The sequence below is a fragment of the Myodes glareolus genome, chromosome 5 (genome assembly GCF_982192425.1).
Source record: "Myodes glareolus chromosome 5, mMyoGla1.1, whole genome shotgun sequence".
Taxonomy (NCBI): domain Eukaryota; kingdom Metazoa; phylum Chordata; class Mammalia; order Rodentia; family Cricetidae; genus Myodes; species Myodes glareolus.
The window spans coordinates 87657374-87683081 of NC_142030.1; the positions used below are offsets into that span (position 1 = coordinate 87657374).

General features: G+C 43.3%; 1 protein-coding gene across 3 annotated transcripts; it reads right to left on the reverse strand.

Annotated features, from left to right (window-relative positions):
- Positions 1–25101, reverse strand: Ddx59 (DEAD-box helicase 59). 3 transcript variants are annotated; one of them, XM_085688176.2, is made up of 9 exons: positions 24946–25101; positions 22954–23765; positions 21184–21351; positions 16361–16450; positions 10475–10726; positions 9185–9337; positions 8396–8524; positions 3832–4099; positions 1–139 (listed from the first exon to the last, which is right to left on the reverse strand). In XM_085688176.2, exons 2-8 carry the CDS (start codon positions 23752–23754, stop codon positions 3836–3838), a joined length of 1857 nt encoding a protein of 618 aa, XP_085544302.2. In that variant the 5' UTR covers positions 23755–23765; positions 24946–25101; the 3' UTR covers positions 1–139; positions 3832–3835. The 3 variants fall into 3 exon arrangements, with proteins under 3 accessions (XP_085544302.2, XP_085544301.2, XP_085544300.2); XM_085688175.2 differs by lacking the exon at positions 1–139 and adding an exon at positions 1919–3217; XM_085688174.2 differs by lacking the exon at positions 1–139 and having other exon boundaries at positions 3262–4099.
- Positions 25102–25708: the final 607 nt, after the last annotated feature.

Consider the following 25708-nt stretch of genomic DNA (forward strand, 5'->3'; position numbering starts at 1 on the left):
GAAGGATGGGGTTGGAAACAGTATGGACAGCATGAACATCTTCATCTGAAACACTTCGGAACTTTAAGTTGACATGATGCCATAAATGGAAAATTCTGTACTTGTCCTCCTGTGATGAATCTCAGTCAAAATACAAGTACTCTAAAGATATACAAGATCAAGTCGGGTAAGACATGCATGAAAACATAAAGGAGTTGGTGTCTCAACTTCGGCTCCACCCTCAAGATAGCATTGCATATGTGTAAATATCCAAAATCAAACAATCTGAACCCCGGCAGTCAAGGGACACCCAAACATGGTGAATGAACCCCAAATCAATGGCCTTCTCTATACCCATCACCTAGCACTGGTGAGGAGCCCTTCTTGGTCAGTCTGTTTCATCTCTATTTTATACTCCAAGAACTCTGAAGCAAGTTTGAAATATGGAATAGGAAGGAAAGCATGAATCATAGAAAAAGGAGATTCGAAAAGACTTCTGAGAATCATAAAGCAAACCTCATTTTACAGATGAGGAAAGGTCAAGATTGGGATAGTAATTAATTTACGCTAGTTGAAAAAATTGGTGAAGTTCTATAATTGGAAGCTAATTATTCACAAGCAGTTGTTACTAAGTTTCTTTCTCTAAGGCGCAAAGAGAAAAATAAAGACAGGTGAAATCGTCATAAATTCAAATTCATTTTAAAGGCTGTTTTTGTCTCACATCTTATTTTTGATCTGGTCCAAAAATGCCACTAATACTGCATATTATAAAATGACTCCTGGCACCAACAACTGAACTAGAGAAGTGTGTTTACTTAATTATCATTGGCTGGTTTTCACACTGTGACCCTGGGCCTCTGGGGTCACTGTAAGTAAGGCTGGGAGACAACAAAAGAGAGCTATCTGTGTGGAGTCGGTTTACTTCAGGGTGCCAGGAAAGTCACCTCGTGTGACTTGTTACCCCTGGCACTATACCTACGTTGAAGGAGGAAATTTTGTGTAGTCTATGGAAAATAGAAAGGGGGGGGGGGGGGAAATGTGCTAATAGGAACCCAGAGCAGAGCCCCCCCCCCTCCCCGGCAGTGTTTGCCCCCCACCAGAAACAGTGAGGCCTCTTTGGAACATGAGTTAGTAAGTTGAGCCTAACTTATGACGTAGTGTGGGTTGTAGGTAAAAGATGTGGCACTGTTTTCTATAAGGTGACCTGAAGCCACAGATTAGAAAGGCCCTTCATCTTTCTGATTTAGGGAATGCGCTTGGCTTCAGGAGCACGAGAAGAATGATCTACAGCATCTGATAAAGTGGCTCCTGAGTAATTCACCGTCTAAAAGCCACTTACAGCTAAGCTGTTTACAACGGAAAAGTTGTTTGCTTCCACTCTGCAATAAAACAACCAAAGAATCGGTTCTGCACCTTTGTTGTATAATTACTGGAAAAGAAATGGCTGCATATATGTTAGTTATTTCAGCTAATTCGTATTTTGAACCATACAATAATTTCTACTAAACTATTGAAATATTTATAGTGTAGTTCCTTCTTGCCATTTCTGAGCACGATCCGTCCCTGTACGCGCACTCTTCCTTCTTGTTTTGCTTGGCATGTTCTTTCTTGCATGGAGTAATGACAGTAGAGGGTAACTAAAAATACCTGCCCTACCCTGCCCTGGCTACTGATGGATTCTGGAGGGGGGGGCATCGTCTTGAGCTGTGTCCCAATGCTGAGCTCACCAAGCTCCGGCGGGTAGTTTCCAACCCACGACCCCACAGATGGCCTGGGTAAACTCAGCGGGCCACAAACAAAACTAAAGTTGAGACTGTGGGAAGGAGACCGGTGGGGAGGGGGTGAGGGTGAGAGTACCCAGAAAGCACTGCGTGTGTGTATGCGTGAAACTGTCACAGAACAACTTAACTAAACAAATACTAGCAACGCTCTGACCAGCTTCCTTTGTAAAGTTTCATGTTCTGGTCTATATAAGAAGAACCATAGCACTGCCACGCCTAAAGACAATGAGTAAAAAAGGAGAGGAAGCTATGAAAAAATGGGAAGCAGAAGCCAAGATCTGAGATTTGGAGCAGGAAGAGCTTCAAGGTCTCACTGTGAGAAGGACCAGCAGGGAAACTGCACCAACAGTGCCCCCCCTCCCCCAGGGACTCAGGACAGGGGATGCACCAACAGTGGGCTCCCCCCCCAGGGACTCAGGCACTGAATTCAGTCCTCATGTGGGATGTGAGCTCTTTTCCTCCTCCACTGCACCTCTCACCTCTCACCTTAATACTTCACTCAACACAATGAAGTATTAAGCTTCCAGCGGGGTCCTAAGGAGACCAACAATCAGCTGAAAAGCCCCTGGAACACAGCAGTGGGACAGAAGCAACTGAGTTTAAATCACCAGTGAAGTCACCTTACTACTTGTGGTATTGTTTGTTCATTTGCTGTTGCTTTGTTTGATTTTTAAAAAATGGTTTCACTTTGTAGGCCAAGCTGGCCTTAAACTGGCAGGGATCCTCCTGCCTCAGACTGCTAATTCCTGGGATTACAGGCATGAATGAGCTACTTACTACACCTGACTCTCCCAGAAGGGGTGATTCAGAAAGTCATCTTACTTTTTTGGCTACCCCAATTTTCCTTAAAACAACTTTGAATCTAGTTTAAAACAAACAAGCAAACATGACTCAGCTGTCCTGCTGCCCAGAAATTATCAGCACTTAGCTCACTCTTGCAGCATCCCTGCTGTAGGTAGCACTTGGGACACTGAATCCTTGGCTTCCCAGGCTCCCCTGAAGTTACGCGTATAGACATATGCACACAGACACAGTGTCCAAGGGATGCACACTGGATCCGGCACTCGTTGGTGACAGCTCAGGGAAGATGTTCTATCTCAAAAGTTCCACCTCAACGTCTGTATGACTGCTCCTAAATCTCCCCAACAAATGCTACTGGTTTTTAATGAAAAGAGAGTCAATGGCCCCAGAGGTTCCTACATTCGACTGCTTGATCTCCTGTTGGTAGAACCATTTGGGGAAGAAGCTTTAAAAGTTGCTAACCAAGCCAAAGGGGAACAAAACTGGACACCTGTCCTTCTCTTCCAGGCACTTCGGAGTGTCACGTTGCGATCGTTCACTTCCTTCCTAACCAGCCAACGGGGACTCAAGCCTCACTGTGTTTCTGGTGCTGCTGGGCAGGGCAGGGGCAGTGCTGGGGAGGGTCCTGCCCTGCCAGCAATAGCTCTGGGAACTGCCTATTTAAACAACAGAGAATGCTGATCAGAGGACACAAACTGCATTTTTTTTTAGCAATTTATCTTCTGATTTTATTTTTAATAACAAAGTTGTGAATTGAAATAAATACACTATTGCTATACAAATTTTATTAAATTTAAAAACAATCTTAAAGATTCTTCTGTCCCTTGTAGTTTTTTTTTTTTATTTGTTTTTTAACCTTTTATCCCCACAAGAAAAACTAGCAGTCCTGGTTGTCCTAAAACTCACGTGGTAGACCAGGCTGGCCTTGAAATCATAGAAATCTGCCAGCCTTCACCTCTGAGTATTAGGATTAAAGTCATGTGCGACCACTGCCCAGCTCCTTGTACATTTTTTTTTTTGTTTTGTTTTTTGTTTTCCGAGACAGGATTTCTCTGTAGCTTTGGAGCCTGTCCTGGAACTAGCTCTTGTAGAATAGGCTGGCCTCGAACTCACAGAGATCTGCCTGCCTCTGCCTCCTGAGTGCTGGTATTAAAGGCTTGCGCCACCACCACCCAGCTTGCTCCTTGTACATTTTTATTTACTCAATCATATAGCAGTTATTAGAAATTTTACTGATAATACAAAGTAAAACCTGCTGGAAGTGGCATACCAGATCATTTTTGTGAATTGCTCCTTTCATGTTTCCTGATAATGTCCATGAGGTTAGCCCCTGTGACCAGGTTGCTCTGTGTCCGTTTGTCTTTCTGTTGCTCCTTTCTCTTTTGCTCATGAAGGTAAGGGGAATTGAGCAGTTGTGGGGGGAGAATGGATCCCGTGGGCTTCACTCTTTTGGCAACATCCCAGAAGAGTCGTTTAGAGTTGTTATTGATGAAAGTAATCGCGGTTCCATCTTGCCCGAGTCTCCCCACCCTGCCTACCTGAAACAAAGCAAAAAGACACTTTCGGGTCGCTTTCATTTCCAGAGAAATGAAGACTATCATTAAAGGTGTTTACACAGCTTAACATTCATTCAGATGCACGTTTTCTTCTGTGGGAGTGCACAAGTGTATGTTGGGTACTGAACCCAGCCTCAGGTGTGCCAAGCATTGAGCAGTAGCCCTGAGCTACAATCCTAATGGTGTTCTCTGGACTGTATGTCTTAATGTATTGATGAAATCAAGACAGAGGGTTGATGACAACATATGTATTTTTTTTTTGCTATTTTAATTTTAATGAAACAGCACAACAAGACTGTTTGTGCCTTGAAATGTTAGATTTAAGCTATTTCATTTTTACAGAGGTCTAAGTTTGACAGAAGGGACACAAGTTTGTGACTCAGATACTTAAATCTATAGCGAGCACAAAATCGACTTGTTTCTAAATACAAAATGAAAATATTCTGAGAAAGTTTTCAGAAGAGGGGAAACAGAGTCATGGTCAACTTCTGTTCATCAATTTAAATGTAAAATCTAAAGTCTATACTTAAAAATATTTAAGTGAGCCAGGTGTGGTGGCACATGCTTTGGATCCCAGCACTCAGGAGGCAGAGGCAGGCAGATCTCTGTGAGCTTGAGGCTAGCCTGGCCTACATAGCAGTTCCAGGTCAGCCAGGGATAGAGAGACCCTGTCATAAAAAACTAAAAAACAAAGAAAATATTGAAGAGAACTGATGGTTCCTATAGAAGGCAGTTTTAAGGTTACTAAAGACAAAAAAGCTCTGAAAAAGTGAAAAGGGCGGAAGGCCTCTAGGGAAGAGACTGGCAAAGCGAGGAAGCAGACGCCGAGGTGTGTGTCAGCTTTCCGCTTTAGCTGATCTGATGAATTATACTGCTGGATTGTTTTTTTTAAATATGGATTGTTCAAATAAAATACAAACTGATGAAAAATGGCTACAATCCACAAAAGAGGAGAAAGTATTAACAATCATGTATTTGATGCAAGTTTACTAGAATATGCAAAAAATATTTAAGGCTTAATAATAATGATAACCGAATTTAAAGACTGGACAAAGGATGCGAACCTTACCAAAGGAGATATACAAATATTGTATTGAAAATACAAGTATTGAAAAGATATTCCTACAGCTACCTTCACTATTGGGGAAATACAACCCAAAGCCATAACAAAACACCGTTTCATCCTTGCTAAGGGTGGCTATAATCAAGAAGGCGGGTTAGAATGTAGCTCAGCTGATAGAGTGCTTGCCTGCTAAGGAGGGGCCCTGGGTTAGATCCCCAGCAGGGCATAAACAAGGTGCAGTAATGTGTGTCTGTAATTCTAGCAAAAGGTTATCCTCAGTTACTTTGAAATTTAAGGTCAGCATGGAGTACGAGAATTCATGAAATCTTGACTTTAAAATCAGTCACTCAATCAATCAATCATCAATCAATCATCAATCAAGGAATAACAAGACTTGGCAGATGTAGAGAAACTGGAACTCACATATTGTTGAAGAATATGTAAAAGTTACTTTGGAAAACAGTCTATTCTAGGGTGGTAAACATTTTCTAGACTTGACTGGTTAAGTTGTACAACTGTACTGATATATTTATACACTTAATTGTTTGGATTCTCTTTAAATGAGTGGGTTGGACAGTTCCAGAACTGTATGTACTGATGATTACAACAAGATACAGAGTGCAGCGGGGAGTGGGAACACACCCCTGCAATCCCAGCTACTTGGGAGGCTGAGGCAAGAGAACCCTAAATTTGAGGTTAGCTTGATCAACTTGGAAAGACACAATCTCGAAATTAAAAGGGTGGGGGCAGGAATGGGGAATGTGGCTTAGTAGTTGAGTGTTTGCCCAGCATGCACGTAGCCCTGGGTCTAAAATCCCGCATAAAACAAAAACAACCTCCAATACTTTCCAAACTCTAAGGTAGCTGATGCTATCTAATATCAAATTACTTTTCCCAGAAACTTTCTACCATTAAAAATAAAAACTAGTCACATGGGAATTCCTATTATACTTATCTTTGACTTAGCAGTTCTACTAAAAAAAAATTTTTTTTTCTTTTTAAATCTAGATAGAGTCTTGCTATACTGCTCAGGTTATTCACAAACTTCTGGGTTCAAACAATCCTTCTGATCCAGCCTCTCCCATAGCTGCAAATACTGGTTTGACTACTGTGCCCATGGCCAGAGGAACTCGTTGTATACTAGCTCTCATAAAAAGACAAGTACATGGGTGATACTGCAGCATTCTTTAACAGTAAATCACTGGAAGCACAGCAATCAATACAGGGGTTGTTAACCCATAGTACATTCACACAGTGGATCATCTTGTAGCAGTCAAAATGGGACAAGCCAAGTAAGTTAGTGAAAACATTTAAAGAGCCTGGATTAACATCTAAATGGTTCCTATTATGTATGCTGATGAGAAAAGACATCTGAGATATATTTAATAAAGCAAGGCATGGAACAATAGTTATGATGTGGTCACATTCACATGTATGTAATAAATATGTGTACCTTATATGTATGTATGCTTATAATTTTTAAACTATTACCTGCCAAAACTCAAAGATAGAAGGAAATTGTAAAGAGGATTTGTTGCCAGGTGTGATGGTGCACACTTTTAATACCAGAGTTCAGGAGGCAGCAGCAGGCAGATCTCTGTGAGGTCTGCGGCAGGCAGGGCTATGTAGAGATCCTGTCTCAAAACATAAAAGAAGGCTTACTTCTCATTGTATGCCTTTTGTTATGTGTGATACTTGTTACCATGAATATGGACTTTAAGAACTGAAATAATCTAAGAGACAGAGCTGGAAAAGCAGCTAGTTCTAGAGTCATCTAAACAGAGTTAAGAAACCTTACACATTCACCAAGCCCAGAGGCCACCACTGTATTGTAGTAGGGGAATACGGAAAGCCAGAGTCAGCCTTGGGATGTCATGAAAGGTTAAATGACTATAACTAGCATATTCTAAGAGGCAAAGAGGCATCTCAATATTGTAACATTTTAGAAATGTTTCTATCTAAAATTATGAACTATTTGGAAGGAAACATTTCATTTGTTCTAATGCTACCTCTTGGAGGATATCTGATTCCCGACTAAGCCCAGTAAAACTCAAGCTGCACCGCAGTGTAGACACTGAAAAGTCAATGCGGCCATTGGGAGGTGAGCCCCAGAGCATCAGAGGAAGGCTGCGCTTGAGGGACTGTAAGTGATGCCGCAGAAGGAAGACAGGGCAGTCAGCGAGATAACAGCGCTAAGCGAAGGCTCTGTTTCTGCCAGAAAGAGGGGCCATTGTTACTTCTGGCAGCAAAGGAAACAAATGAAACTTTAACAGGTGAAAGACTAGGACAAGTAAGGCTATGAAGAGAAGACAAGACCCCTAAAACAAGCACTTTAGAGGATCACGTTTACTCTGGCCAGCTCAGCAACTTAAAGCAATCTTTTAAACAGGCTTCTTTTCTAAATATAAAAGCTACCAGTGGACTTGATGGAGGGAAAAAGAGAAAGTATCAAAAATGAAGCAATAATTTGGTGCCTAAAATGTTTTCTAAAGATTTAATTAATGCACATGTGTGTTTTGCCTCTTATGGCTGCGTATCATGTGCAGGCCCAGTGCCAGCAGAGCCAGAAGAGGGTGTCTGGACCTAAGAACTGGAGCTACAGATGCTTGTGAGCTGCTCTGGGGGTGCTGGGAAGTGAACCAGGTCCCCTGCAAGAGCAACAAGTACCCTTAGCCACTGAGCTATCTCTCCTACCCTTAACGTTAAAACAAATAAACAGAATTTTAGGTTTCTCACTTCTAGTTTTTATCATAGTTTAGGTATAAACTATGTTATACCAAAATTCTGCTTCTAAGTGCACATACTCACACATGTACGTGCACACACGCGCACACACACACACACACACAATTTTTTAATTTAAAAAATTTTTAAATAATTTTGTGTGTATGAATGAATGTTTTGTCTGTCTGTATGTATGTGCACTATGTGCACGGTACCCAAGGAGGTCAGAAGAGGGTGTCAGCTCCCCTGGGACCACAGTTACAGATGGTTGTTGGCCACCATGTAGGCTCTGAGAACTGACTGAGGGTCTTCTAGAGTAGACAGTGTTCTTAGCTGCTGAGTTAACTCTCCAGCTCTAAGTATTTATATTTTTTGAAGACTAAAATTATGCAAAGTTTTATGTCCCGCTTTTTAAAAAGTGTTTGCTCGACCTGACAAGGCCTTATCCAATCAAACTCATCAACAAACTGGCAGGACAGGAGGCTCCTTACCTGATGAACATACTCATCCATGCTTGAAGGCATATCAAAATTCACAACCAGCTTGACGTTGACCAAGTCCAGTCCTCGGCCCAGGACCCCCGTGCTCACCACCACCTCATAGTCTCCTTCCAGCAATCCCTTTCCAATAAATCAAAAAGTTCATTATTCAGCCAGGAGTAGTAAGGCATAGCTATAATTTCAGCTCTCAGGAGACAGAGGCCAGTAGATCTCTGAGTTCGAGGCCAGCATGGTCTAGATAAAGTTCTAGGCCAGCTAGTGGTACATAATGAAATCCTGGGTAAAAAAACAATAAACAGTAAAAAATTAAATCATTATCTAGAACTTATTTCATATGGCTTTGTGTAATTCTGACTTTTTTTAATGCTCACCTCAGTATTTTGTTGCAACAGCTTTCAATAAACAGAAGTCTTAAAGACCCTTGGAAACTGATCGTACCTTAAGCTCTCCCTAACCTCTGTGGAATTTATTTTACTAATTCACTCAAGTGAATCTCTTCCGAAGGTGAGCTTCTGCTCTGTCCCAGACCAAACTGACCTGATTTCCGAAAGAGTGAATTGTGAATTAGCTATCCACTTAGCACACACCCTCCAGAGAGCTGGCGTATTGCTCCCCACAGGCAGAGGCCTGAGCAAGAGGAACACTGAACTCCAGTCACCTCTTCGTCACGTTCCTGTCACTGAGGAGGTCTGCCTTACAACCAGCTGGCAGTAGGGCGTCTCTTGAAAACGCAGCAAAACAGATTTTGAAGACAGAGAATACAGAGTGCTATGAGCCAACCTTCAGTATGTCTCTTCTTTCCATCTGAGACTTCTCTGAGTGCATGGAGGTGCTGTTTAGACCTGTGATTTTCTGAACTGCTTCGCTCAACAGATCTGCACCTAGTTTGCAGTCCACAAATACCAACACTGGAGGCTTAAAGAGCTTCTTATCCTGAGGAAACAAGACAAGAAATTATTCATAGAGCATAATTCATGTGGAAAACTCTGAAATCATTAGCATGAGCTAACTATTGAAAGGTTTATAAATATTGCTAAAAGGAAATTATAATTATTTTATAAAATAAAAGCATATCTTCTAAAACTAATGTTCTCATTTAAGGATGTACAAACTCATCACTTCGCTTTTTCATCATTAATATCACAAATATATTTTAAAAATCTAAGGCCCATTACAAGTTTTAAACCCTGCTCACTAGTCAATGCAAGTTGTCTTTAACTTAATACCATATTTGTAAGTAATTTTCATATATTAGCCACTCTAACAAGTTTGTTCAAATTAGTTCAAAGATTCTTAAGGACAGAATATACAAAGAATACCTTGAAAAATATATATAAATTTTGAAAGTTAAAATATTGAAGAAGTGTGTGTGTGTGTGTGTGTGTGTGTGTATTGTGTGTTTGAGAAAGGATCACATTCTGTAGTCTAGGCTCACTGGAGCTCAATCTGTAGCCCTAGCTAGTTTCAAATACAAGGCTATTATTCTTCTGCCCCAGCCTTCCAAATACTGAGATTATAGGCATGAATCACTATACCTAACTCATGAGAAATAATCTTCAAAAGGAAATACTTTTTATAGTAAGGAAAAGAAAAGCAGGTTCGGAGTCAAAAGGGATGGCACAGACACTGACAACTACAAACTCCACGAGCTGAAGGAGGATTGTGAGTTCCAAGCCAGCTTGGCCTGTAAAGTGAGACCTCAAAACAAAATAAAATGTGTACCCTAACAAAGCAGCAACTAGGCATCTACACTACATATTTCCAGAATCAAAACTTTGAACTGGGCAAGGCAGCAAATGCCTTTAACCCCAATACTAAGGAGAGGGAGGTGGAAGGGTTGTGTGAGTCCAGGCTACACGGTATCAGGCAAGTCAGGGATACATAGAAAAAGTCTGCCTCAAACGAACATCAGAAGCAAAATTCAATTTGATCCTTACAGAATTCTGATGCACACAGAAGGATTTACTATTAACTATATGCACCAAAATTCCTCCAAAGCTTAAATATCACTCTGCAGCTGAGGAAACACAAACACAGGCCACAAACATGGCTACCTGCTTAAATACTCACATTTAAGATTTCAAATAGCTTCTTCTTTTTGCCTGGGTCTTCCACCCATAGGATGATCTGCCGCACGCTGGGGCAAGGCAGGTTCTTGTCCCCGGTGATGATCCTCACAGGGTTGTGCAGAAGCTGCTCCGCAAGCTGCTCTATGCTGCCTGGGACCGTGGCAGAAACCAAGATGGTCTGACAGTCAGCAGGAGTGTTGTCCAAAACGTCAAGCACTTGCTGTTGAAAGCCCATCTTTAACATGGTGTCGGCCTAAGAGGAAGGCATTCTAAACTCAGCTTATTCAGCACTGCAACCCAGAACCACTCATGATAAGACTGAATAATTAGGAACAGAAAAAAATAATAAAAAAAAAACACAGAAAAAATGCAAAATTACAGTGCCAAAAGACCAACAGGGAAATGTTTATGCAAAATTATAAACTATATAACTTAATGATATGGATTATTATTATTAATAATAGCTACTAAAGAGACATTCTTATCCATAAGGCACTTGTTAAATTAAGGCAACACATAACACTGTGTCATTATGAAAACAAACAGAAAGCTCTTTACTAGACAATGAATGATCGCATGGAGAAAAGAAATGAACACTGTACAACACAATACTATTTATATTACATAGTCAAGAAATTAATTAATCTGGGGGAATGGTTTACACTGTAATCCAACCACTCAGGAGGCCAAGGCAAGAGGACTGAGTTCAGGGTCAGAATGAACTACAGAGCGAAACCCTGAAAACTAAACTGCTACTATGGAGAAGCCTAGAGAACTGCTGTGTGGCTTCCTGCGGTGAGAATCTAACCCAGGTCTGTGTGTGCTAGTGTCCCACTACTAAAGCGCATCTGTCAGCCTTGGACTTTGGAAATGGAGTCTTGGTAGGTGGGCTGGGCTGGCTTTGAATTCATGATCTTTCTGAGATAGCTTCCCAAGTGTTGGGTTTATAGGCAAGAGCCACCATGCCTATCAGGGTTCACTTTTTGCTTTTCAAATTTTTATTACCTTCTAGCTATGGATATGTCCTATATAATAAAATTATTTTATTAAAAAAATAATGTTGAGATAGCTATGGCTTAAATGTTGACTATGGTCCTAATGTTGGTATTTCTCAATTCACATTGAAGCCTTCCCTACCACAGGGTTGTCCATGGATGTGCACTGGCTGCCCACTGATGTGCACTGGCTGTCTTCTTTCTTCCCTCCAGAAGTGTCTCCATCAAATCTCTATATTACACATCACCTTCCCAGAGAGCCTCTGGTTACCAACCTAAGAAAATATGTCCCTGCCATATTGCCATGGACTGGTACACTCGCCACAGCTCCATGGGGCAGAGCTCATCAGCATTCCTTTCCATACATCCACTAACCAACAGTATCCGGCATGATGAAAGCCCCCAAAGAATACTTTTCATAGATATAGGGACATCCTTAATTCTTTTTTTAAAGATTTATTTATTTATTATGTATAGTGTTATGGCTGCATATGTGCCTATACTTCAGAAGAGGGCACCAGATCTCATTACAGATGGTTGTGAGCCACCATGTGGTTGCTGGGAATTGAACTCAGGACCTCTGGAAGTAAAATCAGTGCTCTTAACCTCTGAGCCATCTCTCCAGCCCCGACATCCTTAATTCTAAGTACTAAATAAGACCTAATTTTGTAAAAGGCCACATGCCAGTGTCCCAAACCTCTTAAAATCCAGGAATTACGTGGGATGAGTTTTTCAAGATCCCTGGGCTGCTGAATCACTGTCCCAGTGAAAAAGACAGTCTAGATTGCATTCACTGGCACGCCACGCAGTTCTGTTTTTGAATGTTTGTCACTTCCTTTTATTTGGAGATATGGTTTCCTGGTAGCCCAGGCTGACTTTGGATTCACTAATTTTATATGTTTGACATTTTTCTGGCAGGCAATCTGTGCTCCATGCACGTGCCTAGACTTGTAGAGGTCAGAAAAGGGTGTTGGATCCCCTGGACCTAGGATTAGAGCCACCAGGTGAGTGCTGGGAACTGAACTCTGGTCCTCTGTAAGAGTAGCAAGTGCTCTTAATTACTGAGCCATCTCTCCAGTGCCCTCAGACTGGCTTTGAACCCACCCTCTAGCATCTGCCTACTAAGTGCTGGGGTCACAAGCCAGCACATACTATCTGAACCCCAGGTGATTTTTATCACTAGGCCAAGTTGGACAGGCCAATGCTTATCCACTGCAACACCGTGTAAGTGAAACAGTACAGTCTGTGCATAGTCCAACAGAGTGAAGGAAGAAGGCCTCAACCCTCCTCTTGAGAGACAGGGGAGTTTCAGAGTCTCTCATTCTGAAGCAGTGAGGAAGGAGCAGGATCGGGGTAGTGGAGACTTCTAGGCCAAAGGGAAGATCTGACAAGAGACAGGATGGTGACATTGAGCAGAGGTTTCAAACGGCAGGAAACGACCTGAGTCCTTGCCCTCCCTCCTTGAGAGGCATGGCTGGCTCTCAGCTTCTGTCCCAGGCTACTGTGCTGACTCAGCTGCTCACTACTTCCCTCCAGTCTTCTCTTGAAGAAACAAGACAGCACATAGACTCCAATACACGCTTTCTGCGTGGAGAAACATTTCCCTTCGTCTACTGGTGAGAGGAAGGGCAAACTCAGAGAGTGTAACCAGGACCCAGCATTTATTCACTTACCCTGTGCTAAAATTAAAAGCACACTATAATTTATGGAGTCACCTCTCCAGCTGCCTCCTTCCTTCCCCACATGAAGTCTTCAGAAGGCTCATAAATGATGACTTTACATGGCGACTCTCAGACTTAACCCTTTGGTCCCAGGGCCTCCACCCTGCCCTTGACCCCTTCATACCTTGGCTGGTTTGTTGATGGCTCAGTCTCTGAGTCCTTCTTCTTTAACTTCTCTTGTACTGAGTAGGGAATGGCTTCCCTAAACCACCACTTTTACCAAGCTACACCCAACTCGTAATTTAGAGAGCCTCATTGTCTCCCACATCAAATCCAGAAGCTTCTGCCTCCCTTTCAGGGCCCTCTATAATTTGACTCCACCCGAACTGCCCCACTCTACTTCCTATTATTTCTCAGGAAGGGTTGATCTCCCTCCTCCCTCCACAAGACACTTGGGCTTTCTGACAGTGCTGCTTATCTCGTTATGAGAATATCTCATCTGTCCTCTGGTTTTTAAATCTTCTGAGGAGCAGTCCAAATCCCATTACTATTTTTAATTTTTTTTAAAACAACTTTTTTTAATTTTAATTTTACATACCAATTCCAGTTCCTCCTCCTTTTCATCCTCCCAATCCTCCCATTTCCTCCACCTTCTCCCTACCCCACCCCCTTCCACTCCTCAAAGACAGACCATTACTATATATATGTATATGTACACACATACACACATGTATATATTGGATTACTATATATATGTATATGTACACAGACACAGACACACACACAGACACACACACAGACACACACACACACAGACACACACACACACGTATTATTGGATTTTCGAGACAGGATTTCTCTGTAGCTTTGGAGCCTGTCCTGGAACTCACTTCGTAGACCAGGCTGTCCTCAAACTCACAGAGATCCGCCTGCCTCTGCCTTCTGAGTGCTGGGATTAAAGGTGTGCACACCTACCACTTGGCTCCATTACTATTAATAGTGCCAAAGCATTTACTCTCTTAATTCTACTCAAGACCTTAATTGCCCTAGACAATTAGCACATCATTTACATAATGCAGTATTTATTTTATTGTAGTCTCCCCCACTAGTTCATGGTATTCAAGACAAATTCAACCTTTACCTGTTCTGTGGAAATCCATCATATCCAATCGTTTTCCTCTTCTTCTAATACATTTTTTCAATGGTGGGACAGATAGAATCCAATACCTTGCAAATGCTAGGCAAGCACTTTACAATCCTTTTAAAAAGATTTTTAGTTTATGTGTATTGTGTTTGTCTGTATGTATGAAGATGTACATGTGGCCTGGTGCCCACAGAAACTATAAAGTGTCAGGTCCCATGGAACAGAGTTACAGACAGCTGAGAGCTATGGTGTAGGTGCTGGGAATCAAATCCAAATCCTCATAAGAGCAGCAGGTCCTCTTAATCATGGGGCCATATATCCTTCCCCAGTCCTTGGTACTTTGGATCAGAGTATCTCTAGATAACTCAGGCTAGTCTAATACTTGAAATCCTCCTGTCTCTCCTTCTCTAGGTGAGTACTGCGTTAACAGGCATGTGCCCCATGCCTGTGTGACTTTTTTTTAATTCCTTTTTTTTATTTGTGTGTGTGTGTGTGTGTGTGTGTGTGTGTATGTGTGTATGCGTGTGTGTGTATGTGTGTGGTGTTCATGTGGGTGTACCTGTATATGTATAGACATTCATGCCTGCATGAAGGTCAGGGGTTAACCTTGGTGCCATTCTTTAGGTACTCTTCACCTTGTTTTTTGAGCCTCCCAGTGGCCTGAAGCTTGTCAAGCAGGGTAGAATGGCTGGCTCCTGAGACAGGGCTCTGCCTATCTCCACCAACCCAGTTCTAGGATTGCATGAGTGATGTAGGACGTCCTTCTGTCTACGTGTTGATTTCATTGGTTAATAAAGGAACTGCTTTGGAGGATACAAGATCAACTCAAAAAAAAAATCAGTAGCCCTCTTGTACACAGATGATAACAGGGCTGGAGAAGAAGTCAGAGAATCAATACCCTTCACTATAGCCACAAATAGCATAAAATATCTCGGAGTAACTCTAACCAAACAAGTGGAAGACTTGTATAAAAAGAACTTTAAATCTTTGAAGAAAGAAATTGAAGAAGACACCAGAAAGTGTAAATATCTCCTATGCTCTTGGGTAGGCAGAATTAACATAGTAAAAATGGTAAACTTACCAAAAGCAATCTACAGATTCAACACAATGCCGATCAAAATCCCAGCAAAATTCTTCAAAGACCTCAAAAGAATGGTACTCAACTTCATTTGGAAAAGCAAAAATCCCAGGATAACCAAAACAATCCTGCACAATAAAAGAACTTCTGGAGGCATCACAATCCCTGACTTTAAACTCTACTACAGAGCTACAGTACTGAAAAACAGCCTGGTATTGGCATAAGAACAAACAGGAGGACCAATGGAACCGAATAGAGGACCCAGATATCAATCTACACACCTTCGAACACCTGATCTTTGATAAAGAAGCAAAAACTATAAAAAGGAAAAAAGAAAGCAGATTTAACAAGTGGTGCTGGCTTAACTGGATATCAACATGTAGAAGAGTTAAAATAGATCCATATCTATCACCTTGCACAAAACTCAAGTTCAAATGGATCAAAGACCTCAACATAAAGCCAGCCACACTGAACCTTATAGAAGAGAAAGTGGAAAGTATACTTGAACACATTGGCACAGGGAACCACTTCCTAACTATAACCCCAGCAGCACAGACACTGAGAGAAACAATTAATAAATGGGACCTCCTGAAACTGAAAAGCTTCTGTAAAGCAAAAGACATGGTCAACAAGGCAAAACAACAGCCTACAGAATGGGAAAAGATCTTCACTAACCCTACATCAGACAGAGGTCTCTGTTACTATTTATTACTGCTAGTGAACATGGCTCTTACTCATGTTATCAGGCTTGACTGGCAAAGGCCCTTACCCCCCGGCCATCTTCCCAGACCTTCACCTTAGTTTTGCAGACAGAGTCCCTCACTGCGCCCAGAGCTCCAGGAGCCCCCGTCTGCCCTCCTCGCACTGCGGTTTCACATATACACCTCCATGCCCAGACTTCACGTGAGTGCTGAGGACTTGAACTCAGGTCCTCACGCTGACACAGCACACACTAACCATGGAGCCATTGCTTCAACCTCATCAATAGGTTTTAAACATTACTACTTACTTCGTCCACCACCACAATTTTTATGGTACAAAGCGATACGGAGTTCTGTTTTATTATATCCAGAAGTCGTCCAGGGGTTGCTATGATAACCTGAAGAAAAGAGCAAAGGCAAATTTAAAATTAGATAATATTCATTCGTTTACTCAATCTTTGTTGCTTTCTTTTGGGATAGGGTCTCACTATGTACTCCTGGCTTGCCTCCATGTTCTGAGTAGTGGGGTTACAGGTACACACTACCACACCTGGCCTTTCATTCTATTTTTTACTGGGTAGCTAGTATATACAAGATACTGTGTAAAGTACCACAATGCTGTAAATAGAAAGCGGGCTGCTTTTCGTCCTGCCCGGCTCCTGGCTCGCGGTTAGCTTTACCCAAAATAATTACATGAAAACTGTATTCATTTAAACACTGCCTGGCCCATTAGTTCCAACCTCTTATTGGCTAACTCTTACATATTCTTTTAACCCATTTCTAATAATCTGTATAGCCACTTGACTGTGGTTTACCAGCATGAGTCCATCTCGGAGAGGAGCTTCATGGCTGACTCTGCTTTTTTCTCCCAGCATTCTGTTCTGTCTACTCCATCTATTTAAGCTACTATCCTATCAAAGGCCAAGGCAGTCTCTTTATTTGACCAATGAAAGTAACATATAGACAGAAGACCCACCTACATCACCAAAATGAATAAATCATATACTGTTTCTGCTCTCAGAAAATAGTCATCTACAGGAAGAAACAAATAAAAAAATGCTATTGTGATACATATACAATAAATGGAGAAGTCTGTGCAGGTCATAAAACATAAAGATGAATCCAAAGGACCAATGGGAGGAAGGTGAGTACTTCAAAAACAACAACAAAAATACACCTACATAGTTCCTGAAGGGGGTGTCTACAAAGGACTCCTTGGAGAAAGGCAAGATCCCAGCACTGGCCAGGGAAAAAATAAGGCAGCCAGGAACCTCCTTAAGTAGACAGTAAGTGCTCAGAGATAATGGAGAGATGACCTAAGGCCACAAAAACCAGCTCCAGGTACATCTACCATTCAAATCATGGCCAAACCAAATCACAATATGAGACTATACCTTTAGACAAAACAGGAATCCTGACACCATATCAATGAATACCAGACATCATGTATCTCAAAAAACTTTTCTCAAAATATTTACTAAACACAAAAGGAAAAAATAAACTATACAGTTTAAAGACAAGTTAATCTTCTGCAAGGTAGTGGCACGTAGAGTGTTTCCCTAGTGAGGTGATCTGAAAGAAAATGGCACGGCCTTGTTAGATCAGGTGTGGTCTCATTGGTCAAAGTGTGTCACTGTGGAGGCACGGTTTGAGGTTTCATATGCACTCAAGATACCATCCAGTGTCTCAGTTTACTTCCTGTTGCCTGCAAGTTGTAGGACTCTCAGCTCCTTCTCCAGCACCATGTCTGCCTGTATGCCGCCATGTCCCACCTTGATGATAATGGACTGAATGTCTGAAAATGCAAGCCACCCCATTAAAGGCTTTCCTTACATAAGAGCTGCCATGGTCATGGTGTCTCTTCACAGCAATAGAAACCCTAACTAAGACACCTAGCATGCATGAGACCTGGAGTTCCTCCCCAGTTCCTCAAGGAAGGAAAAAAAAAAAAGTAAAAGCTGCCAAAAAAGGTGCAATGAAAAGAACAACGTATATTTCACTCTGAAGTGGTTCGTCAGCTGGGCATGGTGGAGCACACCTGTAACCTCAGCCCTTCAGATGCAGGAGGACGGCTGTAAGTCTGAGACCAGGAGACAGATGGAGGGGCGGGGCTGGCTCAGCAGGCAAGAGCACGTGCTGTACAAGCACAAGGACCTGAGTGCAAGGCCTCAGCACCCACAGAAGTTGGACACGGCCGCACATGTGCCTGCAACCCCAGCACTATGGAATTTCAGCTTCAGTAAGAGAATCTGTCTCAAGGGAATGACTCAGGAAGTGAAAAAGTATGACAACCAGTGTCCTCCTCTGGCCCCTATCAGTGCATAGGCGTACATACCTGCACACACACACGTGCACATACATCTCAATACACACCATACACATAGAAAAATGTAAAAAGAACAACCTGAAAGGATGGCTCATGGCTAGAAGCACTAGCTGTTCCCAGCACCCACCTGGTGGCTCCCAACCATGTGTGACTCCAGCTCCTCCACACTAGGTACTCACACGGTGCATATACATACAAGGAGGTAAAACACGCATATGCATAAAAAACTAAAAGTACAATAAGAAAAATCAGAGCAACAACAACAAAAAGAAGTGACTTGTAAAACTTAGAAGTGTCAAAATCATGAAAAAAAAAACCCAAATGTAAAGACCACAGCAAACTGAAGAGGACAGATATACACTGTTTCAGCTTCTTTCCCCACCGCTATAAGAAAATACCCTAACAAAGCAACGTAAGGGTAAAGGGTTTGTTCTGGGTCCCAGTTCAAAGGTGCAATCCACTTGTGGCAAGGACACTCTCAACCAGCGGGCAGAGAACCATAACTGTGTGCTAGCGCTCAGCTTGATTTTCCAATTTTATACAGTCCAGGAGCCCCTGCGCAGGGAATGCTGGCCTACAATTAAGATGGGTCTTCCCACACTGGTCGCTGTAATCAACACAGTCCCCCAGGGGCATGCCCAAAGGCCCATCTCTCAGGTGACCCAAGATCCTGTCAAGTTGACAACATTAACCATGACACACACCATCCAAATATATCATACAATCCTGTACCTATTTATTTTTTAATGCTTATTTTTTGAGACAGGCTTTTACTCTGTAGACCAGGCTAGCCTTGAACATTCAATCTTCTTGCCTCCAAAGCCATAGTGCTAGAATTAGAGGTGCTGCCATTACATCAGCTTGAGCTGGATTCTTACGCTACAGGACCAGGTATAGGGTATGGTGTGTGTGTGCACGCATGTGTGCATGTGGGTATGTGTGTGTGTGTGTGTGTAGGTGGCAGAATTATAAAAATGTGAATGGGATCCAAAGTGTAGATGACATGTTAATTTCTGATCTATTCTAATATGTCAGTGTTAACTTCCTGAATCTATAATTGCATTATGGACATGCAGAGTAATGTCCTTGGTTATAGGAATCACATTCTGAAATACATAAAACTGACAAAACACTAAGTCAGAAATGTACTTCCAAGAATCCTGGGAGAAAGAACTTTCTTATATTGTACTGGTTTCTTTTGTTCAAGTTGATTTTTTAAAAAATGCGTGAAAACACTGCATCCAGTCATCTAAATGACTGAATACTGCGAACTGTAGTTTACCCCCAATGTAGGAACTATTCTTTCTGAGAATGAACTGCAGGCAGCACGATGGAGCAAGCTCAACACTCAGAAGGCTGGGTGGATGAACTTAAGCTGGAGGCCAGCCAGCACACCACAACTTGTCTTGGAAAGCCAAAAGAAGGCCAGGCGGTGATGGTGCACGCCTTTAATCCCAGCACTCGAGAGGCAGAGGCAGGAGAGTTCAAGACCAGCCTGGTCTACACAGCGAGTTCCAGGACAGACTCCAAAGCTATAGAGAAACTGCACACATGTTTCTATGCATCATAATGTTCAAAGCTGTGCAATAAAATAGATTGGACGCTTACATGAGACTCCAGCAAGTTCTCCTAACCCAATGCAGGGTTCATAACGTGTTCATATGGTAAAGGTTTGCCTTATAAACAAATACTGCTGCTGAACTTATGATTTTTCACTAGCAAAATATCACTTTTCTCTGTATATATAGTGGAGGTTTATGAAGAAAATCAATGACCCAATTCCCCACTAACTGCCAATCAAAAATGTCTTACAGGTGTATTTGACATGCATTAAATCTCTCAGACATATCTGATGAGATGTCTGAAAAGCATGACAGGTATTAATACAGAGGTTTTTCAATATTGCAGCATTTTTACACCTGTTGGTAAGTACCCGTTGTCCCTTCTCCACACAGGGTTCTCTGACAACTGTTTCTCCCTTGGGATGTCCAGAACAGTAGGGGACCCCGGGACAATGTCTGCACCTAGGCTACAGTCCAATCTTTGCTAACCTTGCCTTAAGCTGAATCGACAAGGATGTACAGCCATTCTAACTCAAGAAAACCAGAGCTCACCAAAGCCAAGCCGGCTCTCTGTGACACTGTCAGCAAGTTCCCAAGCTGCTAGATCACATCCCTCCCCCATCAGAAAACAGCCCCCACACAGCAGCACGGTGAAGAGGGTAGCAGAGTCAGAGAAACTAAGGTTCCAGTTTGGGAAATTATTATTTAGTAGCTAGGAATATTTAATTAAATCCCACCTTCTGAGATCTGCTTCCCAATCACGTAAGATGGGATAAACAGAACTATCTTCAGAGCAAACGTGGTTGCACGAGATGAAGTATACGAGCACTCAGGAAGCGGCGGTCCATTCTCTTCCTACGTGAAATGAACCTTTGATTTAATTTTTTTTTTTTTTGAGACAAAGCCTCACTCTGCAGCTGTGTGCTGGCCTAGAACTCACTATGTTGCTCAGACTAACTACAAACTCTCCTGCTTCAACCTCCAGGGCGGGGTTACAGAGGAATCACTACAGCTGGCTATAAAATTAACTCGAGGTAAAAAAGACCTAGTTGGCAAAAACCTAAAAGCTACCTAAAATCACATCCTCAAGGGGAATCATGCACACACACACACACACACACACACACACACACACACACACACACAGAGAGAGAGAGAGAGAGAGAGAGAGAGAGAGAGAGAGAGAGACGTTCCTCTATTGCTTACAAAACTGTCAGAGGCCTTCTCCCGAACAGGTGCTTACCTTCACCTGCTGGCGTAAGCGATGGAGCTGTGGGGGTAAAGGCAAGCCCCCCACGAGAAGCACTGTCTTCATGCGTGGCAGACCACTCATCAGTTCCTTGGCTTGCCTCTCTATCTGGATGGCCAGTTCTCTCGTTGGTGTAAGAATGAGCGCCGATGGAGTTTTGTCCTGCAGAGAGGAGAAAAACAACTTGGAAAGCCTAACGAGGAATCCCTGCTGCTATGAACTATGCCCTTTGCAGTGACACCATCAGTCCCTGATATGAGCCGTTTGCTCACCCTGTGCAGTTTTCCTCCAAAATTGATCAGAAATTGAACTCATTTCTTACATTACAGATAAACAACTGAAAATCAAAAGTGGGCAAGGCAAGAAAGGTCTCCTCTTTCCAGGAGGAGTCCCACGGTCACATGAAGACCCACCCAAACTTGGCACTGTATTTTGATTCTCCACTCTCGTGCTTTTACATCTTTACATCTTTTTTGGGGGGGAGGGGGACAAAGAACTTGAGTCTATGTATGGCTGCATGAGAGGCGTCCCCACCCCACCCTCTCCCTCAGCTCTCTCGTCACCCATGTCTGAGCTCACCTGAGACACCTGGCGCCTCCCCTCGCGCCATCCTCTACTGCCTTCTCTTTTCTCTCCGCCTGCCCTTCTCACTCTTTTTGCCCCATGCACAGCCCACAAGCCCCCAGGACAGGCTGAGCATCCTCAGCCCAGAAGTCATAAACTAAAATGCACTTTAAATACTAAGGCTTTGGAGCACCGACACGGTCCAAAGTTTCAGATCCTGGGAGCAGTGGGGAGGGCTCAGTGGTTAAGAGAACTGGCTGGCCCTGCAGAGGACCCAGGTTTGGTGCCCAGCACTCCCAGGGTAGCTCACTACATCCTGCAACTCCAGTTAAGGGAGTGCCAACATCCTCTTCTGGCAAGGACACATATGTGATCCACTGACACATAGAGAGGAAAGCACCCAGACACTTAAATAAAATTATAATTTTTTTTTTTAAAAAAAATGTTTCAGATTCTGGAACATTTTGTACTTTGGATTTCTGAACTAGGGATGCTCACCCAGTAAAGTCTATGCAAATATTCTAAAGCTGGAAAAACTCCCAAATCTTAAATATCTCTGGGTCCAAACCATTTCAGATGACACTTGGCAAGGACTAGGAAAACAAATCTGCAGAGCCTGTGAAACTGTGCGTGAGAACGCTTTATGCACTACAAACTAACAAAGAAGTTAGTATTTCTTGTTTTGCTTTGCTTGAGACATGGTCTTACTACAAAGCCTAGGCTGTCGGGAACCCAGTTCTCCTGCCTCAGCGCTGGGATACAGGCTTGTGCTACCAGGCCCAGCAGCACTAGTTAAAGATGAAGCATGGTCACAACTAAGAGGGCACCAGCATTATAACATACAATGCCAGTTTCTCTAACCCAAGCGGCTTAGCTGACATAAACCGCAGCTCATCCATCTGGTAAGCAGGGTTTTTCCTCCAGATCAAAACTTTGTTCTTTTATAGAAAACCTGCTAAAAATAAAAATGTTTAGTAAGGAAATTAATTTTTAGGCCTTCCAGGAAGAGAGCTTTGGTTCAACACAATAAAAAGAATATTCTTTGAAATTATGCCTCACATACGAAACAGAAGCAAAACCACCAGGCTTGTCGGTGACTTATACAGACGCTGAAATGCAGCTTGCAAATTTATTAATTATGAAGAAACCTGGTAAATACCGCGTCTGATTGTGAGAATACACGTCAGGTCTGTACATTACCTCGAATAAAGCTCGGATGATAACGGGAAGGAGGAAAGCAGCTGTCTTTCCTGAGCCGGTGTCTGCGCTGGCTAGAATGTCTCTTCCCAGAAGCCCCACAGGGATCATCTGCATCTGGATGGGAGTTGGCACCTCGTAGCCTGACTTCTTCAAGTTCTGATTTAAAGTCTCAGGGAAGCCACAGTGCTCAAAGTCAATAATAGGTCTGGCAACTTCTTGTCCTTGAACCGAGATTCCCAGCTGCTGTTTGAGTGTTTCAATCTGGTCCTCTCTCAGGGTCCCAATAAATGGGTGCTCTCTATAGACATAAAAGGCACCCAGTGGGGACTCGGGCTCGGAAGCGGCTCTCTGCGGGCTGCTGGCCTTCAGCGACTGCTCGTCTCCCTTAACCTGCAGCAGATGTTTCGCTTTGCACTCCAAGCTGCACACATCCTCATCAGTCTTATCGCAGATGTACTCGCCATAGCGACCACAGACAACGCACACCGGCTCCCCAGGCTCCGGCCAGCGCTGGCTTTTGGAGAATGACTTCACAGGCTCTTCGGAATGATCGCTGTCCTTCGCACCCTGTTCAGGTCCTGCCAGACAAGCCTCGGCCAACTGGCCAGAGGGCCTGGGTGAGGGGCTTGAGGCACTGCCGGGCCTGTCCACAGCTTCTTTGGTAGCCGAAGCATGAACTGGAAAGGCTCCGGCGCTGTCCAGCTGAAGGTCTTCCGCTTCCGGTTTACTTTTCTTACCTACACAGCCTTTGAGGTCATCATTAGAATTCCTCTTGATTTTCAATGATCTTGGAATAAACATTCTTCAATAGTCTGTTGAGGAAATTGCACCAAGAGATATATTTTACCCTCAGTTAAGTTCACATGTTAGTTAGTACCTCATGATGTGTTGGCGAGTTTTACTCAAAGCAATAGTGAAGACATCATGTCACTACTTATGCCAAACTTTTCTTCCACTTACCAATTTCCTCTGGGGTCCAGGATACGGTCCTTCTCCCCTGCCCCCCCCCCACGACCCTGCTGTGCATAGCACCTATTTCTGTTTACTGATCAATTGTGCTTTCAAGAATCGGACATCATAGACACTCTACAGCCAATCCCTTCAACAGCATTTTCACAAAAGAAAATTAGAATCTTAAATTGGATTAGAATCTTAAAAATCAAAACTATGGGCCAAACAGGAAAAAAAGGCTATTATGTTTATCTAAGTAACAGAGTGCTCATTCTGGGTATTGCCTTTTCTAATCTTCACAACCAGGGAAAGTAAGCCAATGCAACCTTAAATTCACACACATATATATACAGACATGTAATGTTTTATATTACATATATCAACATAATAAATACATGTATACACACATATGATTGGAAATGTACTTTAATGGTAGAGGGCTCTGCTAGCACACGAGGGCCTAAGTTTTACATTCCAAAGAAAAACACTAATATTCACACACACACACACAGATGAAGACTCTCAGGCACCTAAGGATTACGTATACTTATTTAAAAGAAAACAACAACAACAACAACAAAAAACGATTTCTAAGTGTTAGAAACCAAGTATTCTTACTCTGGAGACCATTAAAAATGTTTTTACAAATTATTCAGTGGGGAATGTTTAGCTTATTTGTGGACTAAGAAATACACTGATAATTTTTTCAAAAAAAAAAAAACTTAAGAACTCGCTAGATCCCATTTTCTATTAAAAAACAAAAAACATGGCCCCCAAACCGCCTAGACTAGACTCTGGCAGGGCCATCAGGAAGGGGTGGGGCCGCCGAGAGCCGGCAACCCCCTCCTCCCGCTCTCGGCAACGCCCGCACCCGGCGCGTTCCCGCCCTCCCCATCCGCCCGCGGGCCCGCGCTCCGGGCGCGCGCACGTAGGAGGACCACGGGGAGCGGCGCGGTTCTGCCGGCTGCCGCCTCGCGCCGGGGTTACGGAGCACAAGAGCGGGAGCCGGAGGCCCGAGTTGCCAGGGCGGCGCACGCTCACCCGCGCGGACCCGACCGCGTCCGTTCTCGCTAGGGCCGCTCCTTTCCAGGCGCTGGGCCGAACTTCCGGCCGACTGGCCCGCGCAGCTCCGCGTCCCCGGCGGGGGATTCTGAGGGCCCGACGCGTGCGCGCGGCAGGAGGCGGGGCTCCGACGGGGCACGCCCTCGCGGTGACGCGACTGCGGCGGGCAGGCGGAGGGGAGGGCGGGGGAATCCTTTTGGAAGAGTGAACGTCAGGGAGTAGGCTGGTGGAAAAGCAGAACTGCCAGGAAGGGCGGGGGCCGCCACGCTCGAAAAGTGGGAAGTTTGAGTGGGCCAGAAAACCCTCTTCTCCTTTCAGCGGCTGAAAATAACTCCAGAATCCGAGCAACGTGATATGGCGTAGTTGATATGCCAAATATTCACCGCCACAGCACTACGCCCCGCCCTGTGCAAAACTAAACCAAAAAGGAAGAAAAAAGATAAAAACCCTCAAAGTCTGTTCCCAGTTCCAGCGGGTGGTGGCCTTTGCGCTGCCAACTTCTTGAACAGCCGGACAAGTCCCAGGACGCTTGCGCTTCTGTTGGGGTGGGGAGGAAGGAGAGGGAAGCAGGGAAATTGAGGTAATGGGTGTCAAGTCAGGTTTTGTTTGTTTTTTAAAACATATTTTGATCTAATATTTGATGCATACAAAAACTAAATTTAGCAATTATATTAAGTGTGAACATACTAACAAAACAAAAATCCTACTTTACGTTGCCATTAGTAAATTAAATGCTAAAGCA

Excerpts from the sequence above, each read along its gene's own strand:
- Ddx59 (XM_085688176.2), bottom strand. The coding sequence starts at position 23,754 with ATGTTTATTCCAAGATCATTGAAAATCAAGAGGAATTCTAATGATGAC. Across the intron at positions 10,727-16,360 it reads AAATTGTGGTGGTGGACGAA|GCCGACACCATGTTAAAGAT; the intron begins GTAAGTAGTAAT and ends CCTTCCTCTTAG. Across the intron at positions 9,338-10,474 it reads AGCTATTTGAAATCTTAAAT|GATAAGAAGCTCTTTAAGCC; the intron begins GTGAGTATTTAA and ends TTGTTTCCTCAG.